This window comes from Temnothorax curvispinosus, unplaced genomic scaffold (genome assembly GCF_003070985.1).
Source record: "Temnothorax curvispinosus isolate PA1 unplaced genomic scaffold, ASM307098v1 QBEX01015530.1, whole genome shotgun sequence".
NCBI lineage: Eukaryota > Metazoa > Arthropoda > Insecta > Hymenoptera > Formicidae > Temnothorax > Temnothorax curvispinosus.
Window position 1 is genome coordinate 75,363 of NW_020225310.1, and position 18,134 is coordinate 93,496.

The 18,134-nt window shown below is 37.3% G+C and overlaps 4 protein-coding genes across 7 annotated transcripts in view; 1 reads left to right on the top strand and 3 right to left on the bottom strand.

Moving 5' to 3' along the window:
• Nucleotides 1-1,041, top strand: part of LOC112465828 (leucine-rich repeat-containing protein 49) — a 4,895-nt gene extending 3,854 nt beyond the window's left edge. For both annotated transcript variants that reach the window (XM_025033580.1, XM_025033582.1), the window contains 2 exons: nucleotides 192-431; nucleotides 540-1,041. In XM_025033580.1, the coding sequence (XP_024889348.1) occupies nucleotides 192-431; nucleotides 540-740 (441 nt within the window). In that variant the 3' untranslated portion in view covers nucleotides 741-1,041. The remainder of the gene's footprint in view (nucleotides 1-191; nucleotides 432-539) is intronic.
• A 90-nt stretch (nucleotides 1,042-1,131) lies between these two features.
• Nucleotides 1,132-8,581, bottom strand: LOC112465831 (doublesex- and mab-3-related transcription factor 1-like). 3 transcript variants are annotated; one of them, XM_025033587.1, is made up of 4 exons: nucleotides 8,515-8,581; nucleotides 3,265-3,906; nucleotides 2,667-3,116; nucleotides 1,132-1,797 (listed from the first exon to the last, which is right to left on the bottom strand). In XM_025033587.1, exons 2-4 carry the CDS (start codon nucleotides 3,317-3,319, stop codon nucleotides 1,517-1,519), a joined length of 786 nt encoding a protein of 261 aa, XP_024889355.1. In that variant the 5' UTR covers nucleotides 3,320-3,906; nucleotides 8,515-8,581; the 3' UTR covers nucleotides 1,132-1,516. The 3 variants fall into 3 exon arrangements, with proteins under 3 accessions (XP_024889355.1, XP_024889353.1, XP_024889354.1); XM_025033585.1 differs by having other exon boundaries at nucleotides 2,667-3,906; XM_025033586.1 differs by lacking the exon at nucleotides 8,515-8,581 and adding an exon at nucleotides 5,349-5,598 and having other exon boundaries at nucleotides 2,667-3,906.
• A 225-nt stretch (nucleotides 8,582-8,806) lies between these two features.
• Nucleotides 8,807-17,903, bottom strand: LOC112465830 (DNA ligase 4). Its single transcript, XM_025033584.1, has 13 exons — nucleotides 17,678-17,903; nucleotides 13,669-13,920; nucleotides 13,173-13,330; nucleotides 12,788-13,062; nucleotides 12,325-12,639; nucleotides 11,757-12,063; nucleotides 11,496-11,625; nucleotides 10,986-11,243; nucleotides 10,564-10,752; nucleotides 10,169-10,471; nucleotides 9,806-10,051; nucleotides 8,978-9,717; nucleotides 8,807-8,892 (listed from the first exon to the last, which is right to left on the bottom strand). The coding sequence occupies exons 2-12, from the start codon at nucleotides 13,831-13,833 to the stop codon at nucleotides 9,373-9,375; spliced, it is 2,691 nt and encodes an 896-aa protein (XP_024889352.1). The 5' UTR covers nucleotides 13,834-13,920; nucleotides 17,678-17,903; the 3' UTR covers nucleotides 8,807-8,892; nucleotides 8,978-9,372.
• Nucleotides 14,202-17,458, bottom strand: LOC112465829 (general transcription factor 3C polypeptide 3). Its single transcript, XM_025033583.1, has 4 exons — nucleotides 17,037-17,458; nucleotides 16,757-16,951; nucleotides 14,739-16,621; nucleotides 14,202-14,603 (listed from the first exon to the last, which is right to left on the bottom strand). Exons 1-4 carry the CDS (start codon nucleotides 17,456-17,458, stop codon nucleotides 14,323-14,325), a joined length of 2,781 nt encoding a protein of 926 aa, XP_024889351.1. The 3' UTR covers nucleotides 14,202-14,322.
• Nucleotides 17,904-18,134: the final 231 nt, after the last annotated feature.

An 18,134-nucleotide genomic window follows, 5' to 3' on the forward strand; every position in this document is an offset into this window, starting at 1 on the left:
CACACACACACACACACACACACACACACACACACACACACACACACCAAAAATGTACGTTAATCACTTCTGTTTAACTGTCTAATCGATTTTTCCTCTTTCTTTTTTCTTTCTCCCTCCCCCCTTTTTTGGGGAGAATCGTAAAAGTGAATTATATGTCCTTTACAATTAGAAATTCAATATTTTTCTAGATTACAGCTGAAGATGTGGAACTTGCAAATCAAGAATATACCGGTCTTGTAGATATAGTAATGTGTTCACTGCCAGATTCTTTATTACAACCTTTGTTACAAAGACTTCATTTAGAGAAAGTGCAGAGACAAAGCGGGGAACAAATTACTGCCAAACAATTTCTATTCAACTGCGACCCGGCACTTCGAAGTGTTGTTGCAAAGGAGGCATTACAATGGAGAAAGGGAAATGTAACGCAGGTAATAAAAATCGAAATAAACGGTTACTATATTTTACGCCAAGATGTTTTACGCTAACGTGTAAGCTACGGTGTAAATAATGATATACGCACTACACTTTGCTTACAGGAAGACCTTATCTGGAGACACAAAGGGAAGGTACACTTGCTAAATTTAATCAATCTTACTATAAACGCTATACACAAGTTACAGGTTCTAGAGAAGCAATGGCCATGCATTCTTTATGAAATCGTTTATAATACTTTGTCCGATTTTTCTGAAATGGATGTATACATGAAACGTTGCAGTAAAATACTCGAAAGTAACTAACAAATAGTATCATGTCTGTGCCTTGAAAAGTAATATATATCTATCGCGATATTGAGTAACGTGATGACTTATTGATGATTTGATTATAGTACATCGCAGAATGATAATGTTTGGCTTTGCTACGTTAAATATTGGAGAATTAATAAAGGAACGTACAGAAACATATACAACGGGGACGATTTTATATTGTTATTGCTAGATAAATATATTAAATACGTTTGCTACCTATAACGTTTAACATTAAACACGAATTGTGGTATATTCATGTATAAAACAATAAATTGTATGTAAGCATTGTTAATATTTTTTTTTCTGGAATATACAGCCAACGAAAGTGAGATATACCTTATTATATTATTATATAATATTCTGAAGAGCCGATTAATGACTCTTCAGAAGTTTTATGATTCGCATAATGAATACGTAGTATGATTTTTATAAAAGTTTCTACTTGACTTGTATGTTCTATTTGTACATATATAAGATTATTCATTTTATTGAGAGATTAATCGTTTGAACGCCAACGAGTATGAACGATATTTCATTCCTCAATTTTCCACTCAAAAATAGCATTGTCATTTACTGCATATCCTGCTGTTGCTCCAATATTGTTGAAAGATAAGTGCGACAGTTACATTAGACTATCGGACGTTGGATAGGTACATAGGTATCCGCTATGATTGTACTGCGATTATTGTGATATCATTGGCAATTCTCAGAAAATCAAGTGATAACTCGCTGGTACTCAAACGATTAAAACATGGATATTTGGGACATCATTTCGTACCGATAATAGATTCCACGCTGAAGGAAATTGGCGCTTTCTTTTCTAAACAAGGTTTATTGGTTGTAGTAGGGGAGTTCCGCAAATCTCTCGTGGAAATAAAATTGTTCAAGTCCCCATTCGATATGTACGATTGCGTTACCTCATTGAACCACGGAACCATTGCCGGATATGCAGAATGGAAAGATTGTATCTTTAGTGTGGATTTATCTTCTTGTTTTTGATCGCATCCCAGAGAAGACAAAGTGCTCAATAAACGCGGATGTGCTGATACTGAAATGTGCAAACAAACAGTCTTTTGTAAGTAAACGTTGGGCATTGACTACTATATATATTAAATATGCAGTAAATATATACCGACAAAATTATTAGGCACCATTTTTTCTTCTGAATATTTTGGAACTGAATGAGCGTAAAGCTTTTTATTGTTTTCATCCTATTGGCCTTGTAAATGATTTTAGGTACAAACACGTGAGGTACAAAGTCCGTTATTTCTCTTAGGGAAACAGCAATATATTGTTCAGAAAACTGTTTACTCCGTCGTTCGATTTTGATTAATACGGTCTACGGACAAAAAAGTCTAGCACGTGCTTGTGAAATGGAAATAATCGCGCCCGTATTAATCACAAATAAACGGAAAACTCATTCATTCCAAGATATTCAGTAAAAACAAGGGTGCCTAACAATTTTGTCTATGGCTATGTGTGCTCTGTACGGTACATACATGATTATATTGATTTAATTTTATATATCGGTCAGCTATACATCAATAACAAGGCAATTTTTCAAAAATGTATTATTAGTTGCGAGAGTACACTCGCAAAAGTGGGAAAAGCGAAAAATTGAATAATATAGAACGTGGACATATCATACACATTTCATGCCAATGGATCGAAATATTTTCGAGACTCCCTTACGTTTATTATATTAAATCTCTTCATAATCAGTTGCCTAAGATTTTTGCTAATAAAAAATTCAGAAACATGTGTCAAATATGATGATATGTATGTATGTACGATGTCCGACGTAAAGGTCTATATATATATAGACCTATATTTTATATAGACCTATATAAAATATATTTATGAATAATTTATTTTTGCGATAAAGCGAAGGGATTGTACAGGATTGCAAGTACTCACATGCGCCAGGTAAACTATGTACAGTATTTAATCCATAGAAACCCTGCGTCACGCTGATACTCGTCTGCGTGAAATGTAAATGATGCCTTTGAAAATTCTTGGATCTTCTACCGCAGACAGATTCGTCGTATTTCGCTTTAGCGTAGGGATAAGGACATACAGGGTCCGCTGATATTTTATTTACCGAAGACAAAAGACTGTCGCCTTGCGCTTGTTGTTGCCTACGTAGAGCAACTTGCGCTGCCATCACTCGCTGCCTTTCGACGACTAGAAGGCAACAAGGACATCGGCAATCTTTCCACGCACAGGATCTCTTGTGACCTTTTAAGCCAGATATTACACCGTGGTTTCGACATCTCGCGCACTTTGGACTTCTCAAACGTTGCTCCACGTTTGTATTCAAACGACTCGAAGTACTTCCGCCAGTTTTCATCCTGATTTCGATATTATCTTGAGGGAGAGAGAGAGAGAGCGAGAGAGAAAGAATGGCACACACACACACACACATATATATATATGTATTATATTTAATCGATGGAATACATCAAATCCCAAATTGTTTGATCATTAATTACGAAAAAAATTATTTTCTGATTACTTGATATGCGGCCGACATTAAACACATTTGTTCCACAGTGTACGCAATTGTGCATCTCGTAGCATATGATAATTGGCACGTCCAACAAGTCTCACAGATTCGCTTATTGTTAAATTTAAAAACTCTTTGTCTTCTTGGATAAGTCGTATTTCAAGTATTCTGTGCGTAGACTTCGTCGCACGCAATACTGATGGTCGCTTCAGTTTTCAAGTTACACAATAAACTTTGCACACATCATACGTTTTTTATATATGTGCGAAAAGTTACTTCCTTTTTATTTTCACATTTCTTTTCCATCGTTTTGATAAAACTTGTCTAAAAATGTGCCTTTCCTTGTCTTTGTAATATTTTTCTCTGTAATGCTGAGCTTGTTGTCCGTTCGACTCTTCTTAAATACGTTGACAGAGTTACGTTGCTGAATTACCCTCGAGTCTTGCTCGAGCAGGAGATACGTACTCGTAAGAATATTTCTTGTCTTTCGCGAAGGAGGTGTCGTCCCATCTCCTCCTACTGATTCAAAATATATTTTTAGCAAGCCGACGTATCCCCATTGGCTCGAAAGCTCAGGAAACTCCGCCGCTTTCGTCAGCTGCGAACCAATGGATCACCATGTTTCTCTTGACGTTTTTGTTACGAGCAGCTCTACGAAAGAAAAATCCTTCGTTAACGGTATAGCTTCTTTGATTATAGCTTGCACGGAAACGCAATGGAAACGTATCGATACATTGTCAGGTACGAAGGCTGACATGTGTATATATATACACACACACACACACACACACACACACACACACACACACACACAAACACAGAGACTCATCTGTACTGTACGTGTGCCCGCGCATAGGACCAAGTTTAAATTTCTCGTATCTATTATCGTATAATAGATCAATGGAGTACAAATGTTAATTAGTTATAGATTAACAGCCTATACATTAATTTTTAATTCACGTGTTATCACTCCCGGTCGCTTGGAGAACGTTTGATATCTCTCGTTCTTGAATATATCTCTTCTCTAAAAGACAAACTTTAAAATTCAATCCAATTTGCGCTTGTTCCTATACGAATATACGATATCCTATATCCATATATTATTTCATTCTTATATTCTTCCTGTTGTTATCTAATTCTAGTGGATAATGTGATAAAAATTTTTCAACGAAATTTATCTTGTACGTGTAAAGAAGAAAGGAGAGCGGTGCCATTGAAATACTAGATACGCACAGGCCGATGCGATATCCTTTCAGAAATAACGTTGTACGCAGGATGTTAACCAGGCGGTTATCGAGGAAGAGTCCGCGCGGTGTCACTCATACATTGAGAAAACATACTCGAAACTAATATTAACTGTGTGTTGGCAACATCCGAGAGGATCGTATTAACGAGCTCTTAGAGCAAGATCACAGAAAGAATGCCATATGGTTGCAGCTGCTGGCGCACAACGTTGTTAGTAGAGAGAGATTGTCCGTCTTCTATTTTTGCGGTGCATAACACGATCCGTGAACAAGGCAACGAAAGGAATCACGCTATTATATTGACTAAGTACGACACTGCTCATTGTTGCCGGCAATAGTAAATATATATCGTACAATAATTAAACATTATAGTAATTTTCACTTTTATTAAGGAGAAAATCGCAAGGAAATACTGTTTATATATATATTCGTAAAGTTTCCAAGTTGAGCACGCTCGAAAATTCTGGGGATTCAAGAGATGTGCGTTATATATTATATTATATATTATATTACACACGAACAATATTACGCGAAAGACTCCATTGCTTTCGCTATTTTTTAAATTAATTATTCTTTTCTCGATCAATTAAGACGATATATGTATAATTATGCGATATTTTAACTTATTATGTTTTGTGGGCGTGCGTGTGTGGTTTGTGTATTCATGACATTCTACACTACAAGTTGAGTGATGAAAAGTCATGTGTAGCATATTTTTTTCTACGGAGAATTTTTTGCTCTTCTAAATTCATGCGGTGTTAGACAAGTTTAAATTTACATATGTCACTCTCTCGCATGCAAACACACACATACACGTAGCAGACAGTATTAGGCACGCGTGACACGTACCGAAGAATTTATCCTAATGAGCGTGGAACGCCGAAGGAGTGTCATTTTGGACACTTTTTCTTTTCTCCTCCTCTCATGAGCACGTCTGCCTAAGGGTGTTGTCAAGACGGCAAATATGTTGACAGGTCATTCAACATCTTTCTCGCCTTAGTCGCACGATGGGGCCACGAAGAATTAAGCTGAGGAATGGCTGAGACGATAAACTGTCTTACGCTTATTCCTTGGGACCTGAGCAGAATGACTGCCTTATAATTTCAAGACAATGTTTTATGTTTTAAATCTTTGTTTTTTGTGTCTCAAGTCTTACAAATGTTGACACTTGGTACACTCGTTTAAGACTTGAGACACAAGACATTATTGTGCGTTACTAAAAACAAAGATTTAAACATTTAAAGCATAAAACATTGTCTTAAAATTATAAGTCAGCCATTCTGCTCAGGCCCTTAAGAATAAAAGGACTACATCACGCACAAAATAATTAAGGAATCTATCGATCGAAAGTTTTTTTATTCTTCTATAGTACACATTATACAATTTTAAGATTATATTACGTTTAATTATATGACTTAACCAATTCTTAATCCGTTTCTCATTGTCGGCTAAAAAGTTGAAAAGATAAAGGGATATGCGAGACACGCCGATAGCCTTTTGGCATCAAATTTACTTTGACGTGACGTGTTACACACAACTGGCACATATATGTATGTACTATACATATAGGTCTAATATACATACCATTGCCGGATTGCCCGTCGATATATCAAAAGAATACGCAAATGTATCGTTAATTTACGAATAACGAATAAACTATAATAGATAGCGCCTGTAGCCTTTAGCTTTTTTTAAGGTTTTTGACACGCCTTAAAAGACGAAATTGTCATTTGTTTTCGTATATTTGTACGCGTGTTTCCCACAACGTGGATTTTAAATTGCAAGGGAATAAAGAGCCTAAACAATCTTATCTAAATATTGAATCGTATCGAGCAAATTAAGCTGTTGACACGGAATTCCGAACCGAGATACTCACGATGCCGAATTGCACGACCAATCTCACTTGGTATCTTGGAAAGTTTATTATCGGATTTACCGGGCTATTATTTCTTTATGTCAGTTTCTTGAAAAAAAAGTAAGAGAGAGAGAGAGAGAGAGAATTTTCAACGTGTAGGCCGAATCAAAACGAGGAATAGTGATGTTGAAAGTAATCTTGCAATAATTTTTATCCAACAGTGAGAAAAAAAGTTGCGTGTGCGACATTAGAATGAGAAAATTACTAAGGGAGAAAAACGAAAAGTGAGTCACACACATTGGTTATACGCGCACGTTTTTCTAAAGTTTTTATTTCATTAAGTATATAGTATAGAAATTTTTTCCTTCTTTCACGGAATATATATATATATAGTATCTCACTATTCACTAATCTAGAAAGTAATAATAAATGAAAGAAATATAAGCGCGCTGACACGCGCGCGCACACACACACACACACACAAGCGTATCTATCGAGATTGCGAAAATCACAAAAGGATCATGCTTCGTATGACCGGCGATATCACGATACGTGTCAAAATCGATGTAACGCGAGCAGTACTAATTCTTAATACATTAAATGGCCGAGTAGATGCAAATGTGCGAAAGGGTAAGTGGATAAGATATATCTTAGCGAGAGACGTTTACTCAAATTGAAAGAGCGTTACTTCCTGTGTGTCTATAGTTTAGCGTTAAAGAGAAATATGGATAATTTAGATGGAAGAGTAAAGTCTTAAAAATATATCTGTATCAACCGAACCAAGTATATTTTAAACCGACGTATCAGCTTTTTAAAGGTTTCTTCTTCGTCACTAGTTTGCTCAGTTTATTTATTCTTGGAGACTTTGAAAATCCTTTGAAAATCCTAATACAAGAAAATAAACAAAATGATTCTACGATTATTTTAAAAAAATAATACTGTTATTTGTATCTTTTTACTCAATGCAGGATGCAAAGTAAACGTTACCTATGTGGATGCAACAAGCCAGTGCGCCAGTGTGAGTTTCCTGCAGTTAATTTGCATTAGGCAGAGAATAAATGTTTATGTTTTAACATAAGATATTCTTAATTTCATATTCTCATACATGATATATATATATATATATATATATATATATATATATGTGTGTGTGTGTGTGTGTGTGTGTGTGTGTGTGTGTGTGTGTGTGTGCGTGCGTGCGCGTGTGTGCGTGTGTGAATAGTAATTCTCTATTATATATTAGGACGCAGGACGACGATGTGGCACCGGCGGTTTCAAATAATCTTGTTAAGCATAAGAAGTCTCGTCCGAAAAGTCATTATTGCACCAGAAGAAATTCTTGCTAAGAGAAACGCGATAACGTGCGACAGCCCTTTGCTAGGGAGTATTACTTTCTGAAGAAAAGATGACCTCTTATCTAGAATGGCTTTTCTTCAAAATTATTCCCTGATGATTGATTCACTAATCGTCAATGTGTCAAATAATAAAAGCGTAAAGAGAATTTGTAGATGGAATCGAAATATATATAATATATCTATATATATACATACAAAAGCAAGATACAAAAGTTTAAAGTTTAAACTGACGAAGACGCACGTCTCACACATTTTTTGCTACAAATGACTTGTATAAAAGAAAAAAAAATGTGTCACGTACTTGCCTCAATTACACGCAAGACTTCACTAGTTGAAATTACTTAAAAGACACGTGTATTTTATATTTACGTGTATTTGTATATGCGAGTTTTGAAACGTGTGTCGTAACTTTTGAGCAAAAGGCGCGTTAAACTATGTATAGTCGAATAGAGGAATTCCGTCGTGTATGTTTCAATTAGTAATCTGTCGAATTGTACGTGTCAACGATCTGAGGCGTAGAGACACAAATTAGTAGTCGTTGAGCCATTATCCATAATCGTGCTATTATGCATAATAGATAGCAACAGTTACGTGTATCTTTATGTATATAATTGGCAAGTTAGCGAGTAAGCTGCGAGAAATTCTATGAATAAATTCGGCATACTGTAGGAGAGTGACATGCCTGGTCGCACGCTCCGAAAATCCGAAACTCGATTAATACGCGTCCCATCTGTAGGTGAAGAGTCTATAAGTAGATCCTGCGCGGGCAGAACGTCAGTCATATTCGTATATTATTTATACTGACCTCGTAGACACGAGACACCTCCTCGTTGCTAACGAGATGGCCGCTTGGCTTGACCGCACGATGTGTGTGTAATATATACATATTTAATATATTTTCATCAACCGCATATGAATTAGAATGTTTATTTAGGTATCAATATCTCGTTGATGTCAACGAAATATAAAATATTCATTCCCCTTTCTCCTCCCCCTCTTTTTCTTTCTCATATTAGTTAATCGGGGAGTTTTTTTTTTCAAAGATTATTCGTTTTACATCACAGAATTTTGTTTTACATCAACACCCGCAGAGTCCTTCCTTTTTATGTTTTATGTTTCTCTTTTACGCCAATTCAAAATTATAATTCTTAAAACGATGATTGTTGAAATCAAAATCTAGAGGCTGAAAATAGTAAAGAAATTGAAGATTACAGATGAAATATCAATGGAAATATAAAATTTCGTTGATAACTTTTCAATGTATGCACCTCGAGTCTTTCCGCGATCTCTTCTCGCGACGTTAATCTATGCGAGAACTCACTGAATGGCAGGCTTTGTAAGGGGAACGTCGCGCAGCTGCGTCCCTTTCGTATTTTGCGCGCATTCCGATGAAATAAAACGAGGATGGGCAAGGGTAGCGGCTCCTAGCCGCGAGTCGAGAAGAAATATTTCGAAACGAGAAGATGTTAAATGAGCAAACTGTCCGACTGTCACTCCGTCTAGTACCTAGTTTCTCAGTGCTTTACGAAAATGTGAGTTAAAACGATCCTATGAATATATCGCAAGTTTCCGTCGAAAATACACATGTAACATTTCTTCAAGTTGTGAAACTTTTGCTATATTTGTTTTTTTTATCACACATCTCAGATACCAATATACATCTTTAATAATCAATCAGATAATCTGTAATTTCACATATTCGGCCATTTTGGAAACATTCCTCGATCCATTTACATTTGACAATTTTTATAGATGTTTGCTCATGTGCATTCACGTTTCTCACAATAGTGCTCGTCTCGCTTGTGTCTTCTACAAACGCATGCGTAACGGAATCATCAATGTTGTCTTTAACTGTACCTGACATGAAACGGAATTTAAATTTAGCAGAACACGATCGATTCGCAAAGAATCCAATTATATCTCTAAACAGCGAATAAGGCGATGTACTCTCGAATAATTCCTTGTCCATCTCTTTTTCCTGCTCACTGGTAAACTGGTTGTCCGCAAGCTAAATAATTTGTACACGTAGATTAGTGCGATAATTTATATATATATTTAGTAATAAACGTTCATTAGAAATAAATAATTTCAAGTACCTCCAAAATCGTCATCTTGCCGAGTGAACGCTTTAAACTTTCTTCATCTGCGTCAACAAAAAAATTGTCGTAATATTCGTCATAATTTTCTGCAACTTTGTGTCTAGTACTGTCCCGACTGCATAACAATTCCCACGGTAAAAAACTGTCTAACGAAGCCCAGTCGGATTGATTGGTGACACGTTTAAACCAGTCCAAAGTTACAACATCGTATTTTTGACTGTTTATTACTTCCTTCCCTCGTATCTGAAAAAGTAGTTTGCACATAATTTGTTCTATTAGTTCGATAACTATTGGATGTATTTAAATTTGAGTTGCACGATAACATAGCAGAAAAAAATAGATATTATATATATTTCCTACCGTTCTATTATTGCCTACTATCACGCAGAAAGTTGTATTCATGGGATTCTGAACAATTTTTGCGCTATGCTGCTGCAGTATTTCTTCAATCTGCTCTTTCGGTAATTCATCGGTGCCATTAATCACACAAATTTCTTTTCTGTCTAATAGTCGCGTGAGTGGTACTACTCGCTTGTTGTACATGTCATGTTCACGTGATTTACTTCGACTCTGTCTTGTCTTTTGTAATTTAGAGACCGGTACTTGGTCGATATCATACAAAGTGGCTTCCCGCTTGGTTAACTTCTGAATCATTCCCCCATCCTATAATAATGAGATTATTGTAAATTATAAGTAAGTCACAATAGCTATTTTCGTAACGTCGCATAATTTATCATATAGCGACATTTACATACTTTGATCAACGATAAGAGTTCGACAGTAGTACATGGACTGTACCATGGCTTATCTGTCCTCACATTCACAACTCTAGGAAATCGTAAACTGTACCCTGTTGGATAGTCGTTACTGCGTACCATCTCGGTCGCTCGTATCGTTAAAATTATGGAATGTTCTGGATGAATCCATACATCTGGCTGATTTCCCTGTAAGGAATATACGTGACAGATCTACATAAGACGCGTAAATATATAATACATTATTATAGTGCGTAAATAACATAATAATATAACGAGTAATATATAAATTTAATTTCAAGTCTGTGTGTATTAAGTATGATGTATCGAATCAAATAGTAGATACGTAAGTAATAAATCGTGAGAAACATACGTTCCCCTAATATATTCGCCTAAAATAATACGTGATACGTAATGTTTACCTTGGGGCCTATGATATTTTCAGGATGTTCCTTGATCCAATATGGCGTAAGTTTTGTTTGAAGATGACGCAACGTTTCATCTTTTATTCCAGTGCTTACGGATACGATAGAGAGAAATTGCGACGGATTTTCTCCTTCGTTGTTCGCTGGAACGGCAACGCCCATCATAAAGCTTTTAATTATTCCTGTATATTTGCCCTCCCCGTAATAACCGCCGAGTATGATGAGGTCTATATCTTGTACTAAATTGTCGGAATACTGTAATACAATATATCTTGATTCACTTGCGTGTTACTTTCGAATTTTGTCCATATCATTATTACGGTTGACCGCACAGATGCATACATTTTGGTTGAAAACAATAGACAAAACAATATGGATATGTGTCGTAGATTTTAAATGTTTTATTTTCTAAACACGCATCTCTTTCCTTTCCGCGGTAAATTAATTTTTTTTTCAAAAACTCAACGTAACGGTATAAACAATGCTGTAATAAAACAAAACGTTTACCTCTGCTTTAATCTTATAACAACCGCTGCCATCTCGGATATTTGGTTTATATTTCATATTGTATTTCTTTACGACAAGTCCTTCCTCGTTATTCCGAAGGCATGTATTGAATGTCTCTATCAATTCCTCCCTTGCGATAAAAGTCATAATAATTAATCAAATTTATTTCTTAAAAAATTGTTCCATGATATCCAATTTACATACCATTTAGAATAATCTTATTGTATAACACATTATCGGTGTGCTTCCGTAATATTTTACCTGTTTGAAATTAAAGTAGATCGACATACAATTAGAGAACCTTCCTCTTCGGTGAATATATCGTTGAGAAGTTTTAATCTCTCTTTATAAGGTGTATCAACAAGCAAGACGTTATTGTGGAGAATCACGTCAAACGCGACGAAACACGGCTGGTGACGACTACTTGCCGACAAATGTTTGACGTCGAGATTCATACCTTTTGTACCAAATATTCTTTTCTCTTTATGCCAAGCCATCAATTCTCCATCCAATATAAAAGAATGACACGTCGGATTCAAACATCGCGTAAATACCGCGGTTAAGAAACCTATCGAAATATCAGAAATATTAATCCTACTAAGCCTATACTATACAGTTTTGATAATGATATACATGTATATGTATAGCCGAGGTATAGCCGATTTTTAATACCTATCGAATCGACGTCGATAGCGATCCACGAGCGGCACGTAATAATGATTTGAGCAACGTGAATCGAGCAAGTGACGTATTTCAAGCGAGTGAGTTTCCTCTACACAGTCTACATAAATCTATCATCTAGTTTGGGGAATATTCATCGTTGTCATACCCGAAGATCCAGTTTTTCCGTATCCAGAATTATTTGTAATATCGTATCCTCTACGCGTGAAATATTTAAACGTTCCATCCTTCATATGGAGTTGCGACCTCTCGCCGTCGTATTTAGTTTGTACGTAGTACAAGTCATTGTCCCGAAATAACTTGCCGATGTTCTCAATGTTGCATCTCTCCAAGAGCATCGGTTTAAAATGCGAAAATAATCGTATGCCGCATTTTAATTTGATCTTAGGGTCGTATAACTGGTTACAAATCTCGCGCAGGTCATTCGTTACAAGAAATTTATCATTCGCGTCAGGATGATAGACTTGAAAGAGAAATGGATCGCGATTAGTCTTCCAATGCGCCGCCAATGCGACATGCGACCCGCGACATGCTTATATTCTAATACCATTATCATTTCGTTGATAAATTTTATTTATTGTTAGTTATAGCGAATAATAAGTTGTACGAACTGTGCAGTATTCTTTGCGTTCCTATGCCAAGTCGTAAATCTTTAAGGACGATACGCGTAAGCCATTTCATCTCGAATCCCGTAATTTGTCGGAAAAGTACTCTAAATGTTTCAACTTTTTGCTGCATCGTTACGTTTCTCTCAGAGATAGCGTCGAGGAACGCGTTGATCCGTGCGATCGTGAATCCAGTACCACGTCGAGGTAACTTTTTATCCAATACGTAGTAAGCTCGGTCAGCGAAATCATTTCCTACAACGTCGCCCGGCGTGCATTCTCTAAAATATGATCCGTGCACCTTTGAGAGAATTTCTTCCGGTATTTACACGGTGATCACCGCGGTACGGTCTCATCGCGTATCTAATGATTACAATTACGAGATACTGACCGGTAATTTGCCAACTTTTTATAACTGTCGCTATTTCGTGCAAAACCGTATACGTGAGCGTAAAGATTTGCCAGCGAAGCTTGCTTCAAATTATGCGGTCCACGCTGTCGTTCGAGATTGGGTAGAATCAATCTCAATATGGGATAGAGCGATACATCCTAAGACAAAATTAAACCGATTAAACGTATGTCGCGACATACGTAAAATTCAATGAAATTAAAATTTTTAATACGCAAGCGTATTTATCGTTAAATATAAAATATATTATAGAATATAGATATAATTTTTAATTTTGAATATAGAATATTATGGAGTATAGATTTTATCACGTCTCTTATTCTTTGGAATTAAAGACTATAATAGTTTATCAGAAAACCTTTGACAGCTTCCTCAAAAGTTTCTCACGAGTAAAAAAAATATGAATTAGTTTTTGCATCAAACTACACGCACGTCCTTTATCCAACACAATGGCATATATGTATAACATAGAACGTACCGATTCAGGATATTCTACTTTCAGTTTGTCGCCGATATTTCGACATTCGTCGATGAACGTTTGCAAAATTTGCTCTTTCTTTTTTACTTCATGTGCCTTGGCAATACCTTCCAATGTATCACATACGTGTTTAAATTCAATCTTAGCTTCTAAATCAGTGGTCATTATTCTACTTTAAAGAAAAATCTTTAAATCGACTGGATTTTAACCTGGTGTCCCTTAAAAGATGGAATTTCGTCATCTTTTCGTCATCTGAAAAAATAATTATATACTTTGTTATTACCATGTTGCGCACATATAATCACATGTAGCGACAGCAAAGATATATGCACTTAAAAACGTAAATTGCGTAAAGTGAGACTGTCTTGTAAAGGGAGTTTGGATCCTCGGTCCTCCTTCGAAAGAAGAAGACGTGTACGATGAGCGAGTAAGATTAAACATAATACAAGTTGAAAAATAAACACATGCATGTGTTTTGTTAGAAAAAAAGTTTTATATATCTTGTAAAATTTACAGCACTCTCTATACTTGACGCACGCGCGCGCGCGCGCGCGCGCGTACATATGTATACATATATCTATTAAATAAGCAGAAATTATATATATAAAATATAGCACATTTTTGGACGACTCAAAATGTATTTCAGTTTTGTATTCATATCGTGATATCATTCTCGAGACACATTCTAGCAAGAAGATGGTTTTCGGATTGCAGATAGACGAGATGCAAATTGAAAGCTGCTTCCTTTCTCAGGTCCAAAAGATTCGCATGCTGTTTGACTAAATCTCCTGGATCTTCCTTCAGGACCAACTTGTAGAAGTGAATCGCAGACGGTAATAAACCAATTTGATGAAATGCCCGTGCCATATTGTAATAAGTTTCTTGTTGACCTTCTTTACCGCGTAATTGCATATATTTCTTGAAGAAGGCTAGCGCTAAAAAGATAAAGATCAGAAGGGAAATTTTTAGGAAAATATATCTTACATAATTAGAAAGAAGAACGTATGCTAAATATTGTCCAAATATTATTGTTGAGCGAGATATATGTATGTTATACCATGCACGCGTACCTTGAATTACAAGCTGATTCTTCTTAGCCGACATCTTTTGACATGCCATTTGTAATTGCGTCACGCCTATTAACAAGGCTAACAGTGCACTAGGTGCTACTTTAAAGAGAGACATATAGCCGTTTAGAGCATACTTGTAGGTTCCCGAAACGAGACAGTTGTTTGCATGCATAATATGCAAATATGAAAACACGTCTCTTCCAAGTAATCGCATTATAAATCTGTTATGCCTCAAATCTTCTGCTCTTTGAATGATTATATTTAACAAGTTCCACGAGTTGGACCTTTGACAGACACGCACGAATTCTCGTACGATATTGTATCCGTAGAACGAATCCTTATTATGAATGCAAGAAATCAAGCACAGAAAGATGATATGAGAGTTCCTCTTTTTAAATCTCTTTGACGTCAGAGCGGTGAAACATAATCTTTGAAGGAAACCATACTTGTTTAATTTACACGCTAGTTTGCACATTTGTAGGAAAAGTAGAAATTCATTTTTCTCGCTCGGTCTCGCATTAGCGATAAACGTCGGGGCGTTTTCATCTTCCAACCTTTCCCCGCAAGACAAACGACGAAGTTGCAGGCTATCGAGCCGTTGGCGAACACCCGTTGCGCGTGCCAATGCATTTAATTCGACCTTCGTTCTTATATTAACGCAATGTCTTGAGAAAAGTAACATTCCTGAGGAAAAGTATTCCTCGTATCTTCCAACTTTGAAGAGCAGTAGTGTTCTTTGATACAGAACATCAGGATCTAATGTATCGGATTCGGGATCTTGGTAGAGAACTTGTATCGCCTTATCGTAATGCTCCGACTTTTTATAAAGTTTGGCTAGAGCTAATCGTGCGCCTAAATGCTGCGGCGATAACCTTCGGACGGCTTCGTAAGATTCTATGGCTTTATCTAACGTGTTGCAACCAACCCAGCATTCCGCGTGCCTCAGCCAAACTGCGGCCAAGCTAAAATTCGAACTTTTAACCAACGGATCCAACAAAACCAGGGCACGCTGAAATTCCTTCTTGCCCATCAATGCTTCCGCTACGTCTAAAAAGAGATCTCCAGAAATCTCGGGATTCTCGCGCATGTAAAATTTAGGTAACAATTTCTCAGCTATCGAAATATAATCCAATTCGATGAGAGTTATGAGAAATTTGGCTTTCAAGTCGACAACCACATTATCCGGTACGTCGCAAGACTCTATTTCGTAACTATTTTCGCTTCTCGACGGAGCTAAAGTAGCTTTTCCTTTCGCGTTACTACGTTCCTCTTCTTCTTCTTCCTTCTCGGACTTGGGATCGTTGGCCGTTGTCTCTTTTTCTCCCTCCTCTTTCTTCTTATACCGTACTTGAATATTTGTATACTTGACCAATATATCTAAACATCTCTTAAATTGCTTCAGCGCTATTAGCAATTCAGTCATGATATTAACTTCTTCTAACGTAATGAGATCAGGACATTTGGTAAAAATAGTCTCGACTGCTTCTAGCGCTTGTTCATTGTTATCCTCTTGCATATAACGTTTGGCTAATATCTTTGCGTATTTCATTATATATTCGCCATCTTCGGCTTCCAATTGATGAATCAGTTTCGTATATCCTCGCAAGTACGCTTTTTTATCTCCGTTCTGTTCTTGGAGGTGCGCTCGCGTCTCGTATAAACTTATGTCCTTCGGACTGGCTTGAATCGCTTTAGAGTAACACGTAATCGCTTGCTTCATATCGCCGCTTTCCAACGACAAGTTAGCTAATCTTACCCACTGATCCGCATCTTTCGGGCTAAGATGCGCAGCGATTAAAGCAAATTGCAACGACTTCTCCGGTTGATCATGTTCATATATCATAGCTAACGTCTGAAACGGTTCTGGAGCGCTCGGTACTTGCCTAAAAGAATACGTGGTGGAGAATGTTGATCAAGGCACTCACTCGAGCAGCTCTCGAGTATGTAAAAATTTTAACCAAGCGTATATTACGTGATACGACAACGCGATAGAACCGTGAGAGAGAGAGAGAACTTACCTAATGATCTCCATGCAAATTTGAGCCGCTAACTCTTCTTCTCCCTTTGCGAATCTTAAATTTGCCTCTCCCATAAGTCCTTGCAAAACTGGCGGCAAAACGCGCTTTTTCCTCTTCTGACGCACGTTATTTGCTTTGTGTGGCTTTGGTTCCATGATCTTTTGTACAGCGACGTGATCGAATCCGATGGTCCTTCTAAAAGTAGAATTAAATGTAATATTTTTGCGAATCAACAATCAACTGTGAAAATGATTAAATGAGGAAAGGCCTTTAGCCATACCTGGACGCATCGCTTTCTATCGTCTCCAGATCTATATCCTGATCCATCCTTGAGGAATATTCGCTAAATGTTAACTCGCCATTCAAGAACTGTTTCGTTAACCGATCTTCCTCGTCGGCAGTTAGCGACGTATCCTGATCTTCCGCGTCCACGATATCCTTGTTGTGCGTACACGGCAGAGAGAATGGACACGTTGGAATAACATCCGTCACCTCTTTTATTTGCAATGCCTTTGCCTCGACAAACTCATTTATATCCATGTCCATTGAGCTGATGGCACTTTCGTCCAATTCTTCAATTATCACCGGTGCCACGCTACTATTCTCACTAATAGCGAGGCTGTCGTCGGCAGTCGACATTTCACTTGCCACTTCCACGGTGATGCTGATGTTTCGTGATGCTTCGCTCGCCGTACACTCCATAATGCGTGTAAATACGCTTCGCCGGTTTTTTTATGTCAATATTACGTAAGACAGTTCTAATATTTTATAAGTGAATTTTGAAAATACCTACATTCAACCGTAACGTTATCGCGTTGACTTTGCTATCGCTACATACCGATACCATACACTTATCATAGAGATTCGCTGTCCGCTGATACAATGAGATAAAACGAATGTGGGTACATTGCCGATATTTACCTGCCGTAAAATTTCTCCACAGGAAAAATGTGCGAAAGAAGCAGAAAAAATTATACGTGATAAATCGATCAATCGCCTAATGAGAAGACCGGCCCCGTCTTTTGCAATCGGAAAGTTCTGCGAAATCAGTAAGCCAAGTAAGCCAAGTTAGCCAAGTTAGCCAAGTTGAGGTTAGCCAGCTTAGCCACGAGCGTAGACCGTAGACCACGTATTCGTCATGGGTAGCGACTCACTGTTCACGACTGTTGCGCGTCCGGCGCGTCCCTAGCGGCGAGCGGCTTGGTCACCGACCACCGACCACCGACCACCGACCAATGAAATCGTAGATCGTAGATACTCTAGTGACGTCACTGACGTCTCTCACTTTTCGCAGCAGCACTGTGCCGCGTGCACGGTGTAGCACGGTGCCGAGTGCCGACACTGCCGACATCTAGAAACAGCTGTTCGTCAACACCCC

Coding starts and splice junctions, on each gene's coding strand:
- LOC112465831 (XM_025033585.1), bottom strand. CDS start 3,174: ATGTGTGTGTGTGTGTGTGCCATTCTTTCTCTCTCGCTCTCTCTCTCT. Junction 1,798..2,666: donor ACATAGTTTACCTGGCGCAT/GTGAGTACTTGC, acceptor TGCACATTTCAG/TATCAGCACATCCGCGTTTA.
- LOC112465830 (XM_025033584.1), bottom strand. CDS start 13,833: ATGACCACTGATTTAGAAGCTAAGATTGAATTTAAACACGTATGTGAT. Junction 12,064..12,324: donor CGGAAAAACTGGATCTTCGG/GTATGACAACGA, acceptor ATATTTCGATAG/GTTTCTTAACCGCGGTATTT. Junction 10,052..10,168: donor TAGTAGGCAATAATAGAACG/GTAGGAAATATA, acceptor CTACTTTTTCAG/ATACGAGGGAAGGAAGTAAT.
- LOC112465829 (XM_025033583.1), bottom strand. CDS start 17,458: ATGGAGTGTACGGCGAGCGAAGCATCACGAAACATCAGCATCACCGTG. Junction 16,622..16,756: donor ATTTGCATGGAGATCATTAG/GTAAGTTCTCTC, acceptor GTATTCTTTTAG/GCAAGTACCGAGCGCTCCAG. Junction 14,604..14,738: donor GAATCAGCTTGTAATTCAAG/GTACGCGTGCAT, acceptor TTATCTTTTTAG/CGCTAGCCTTCTTCAAGAAA.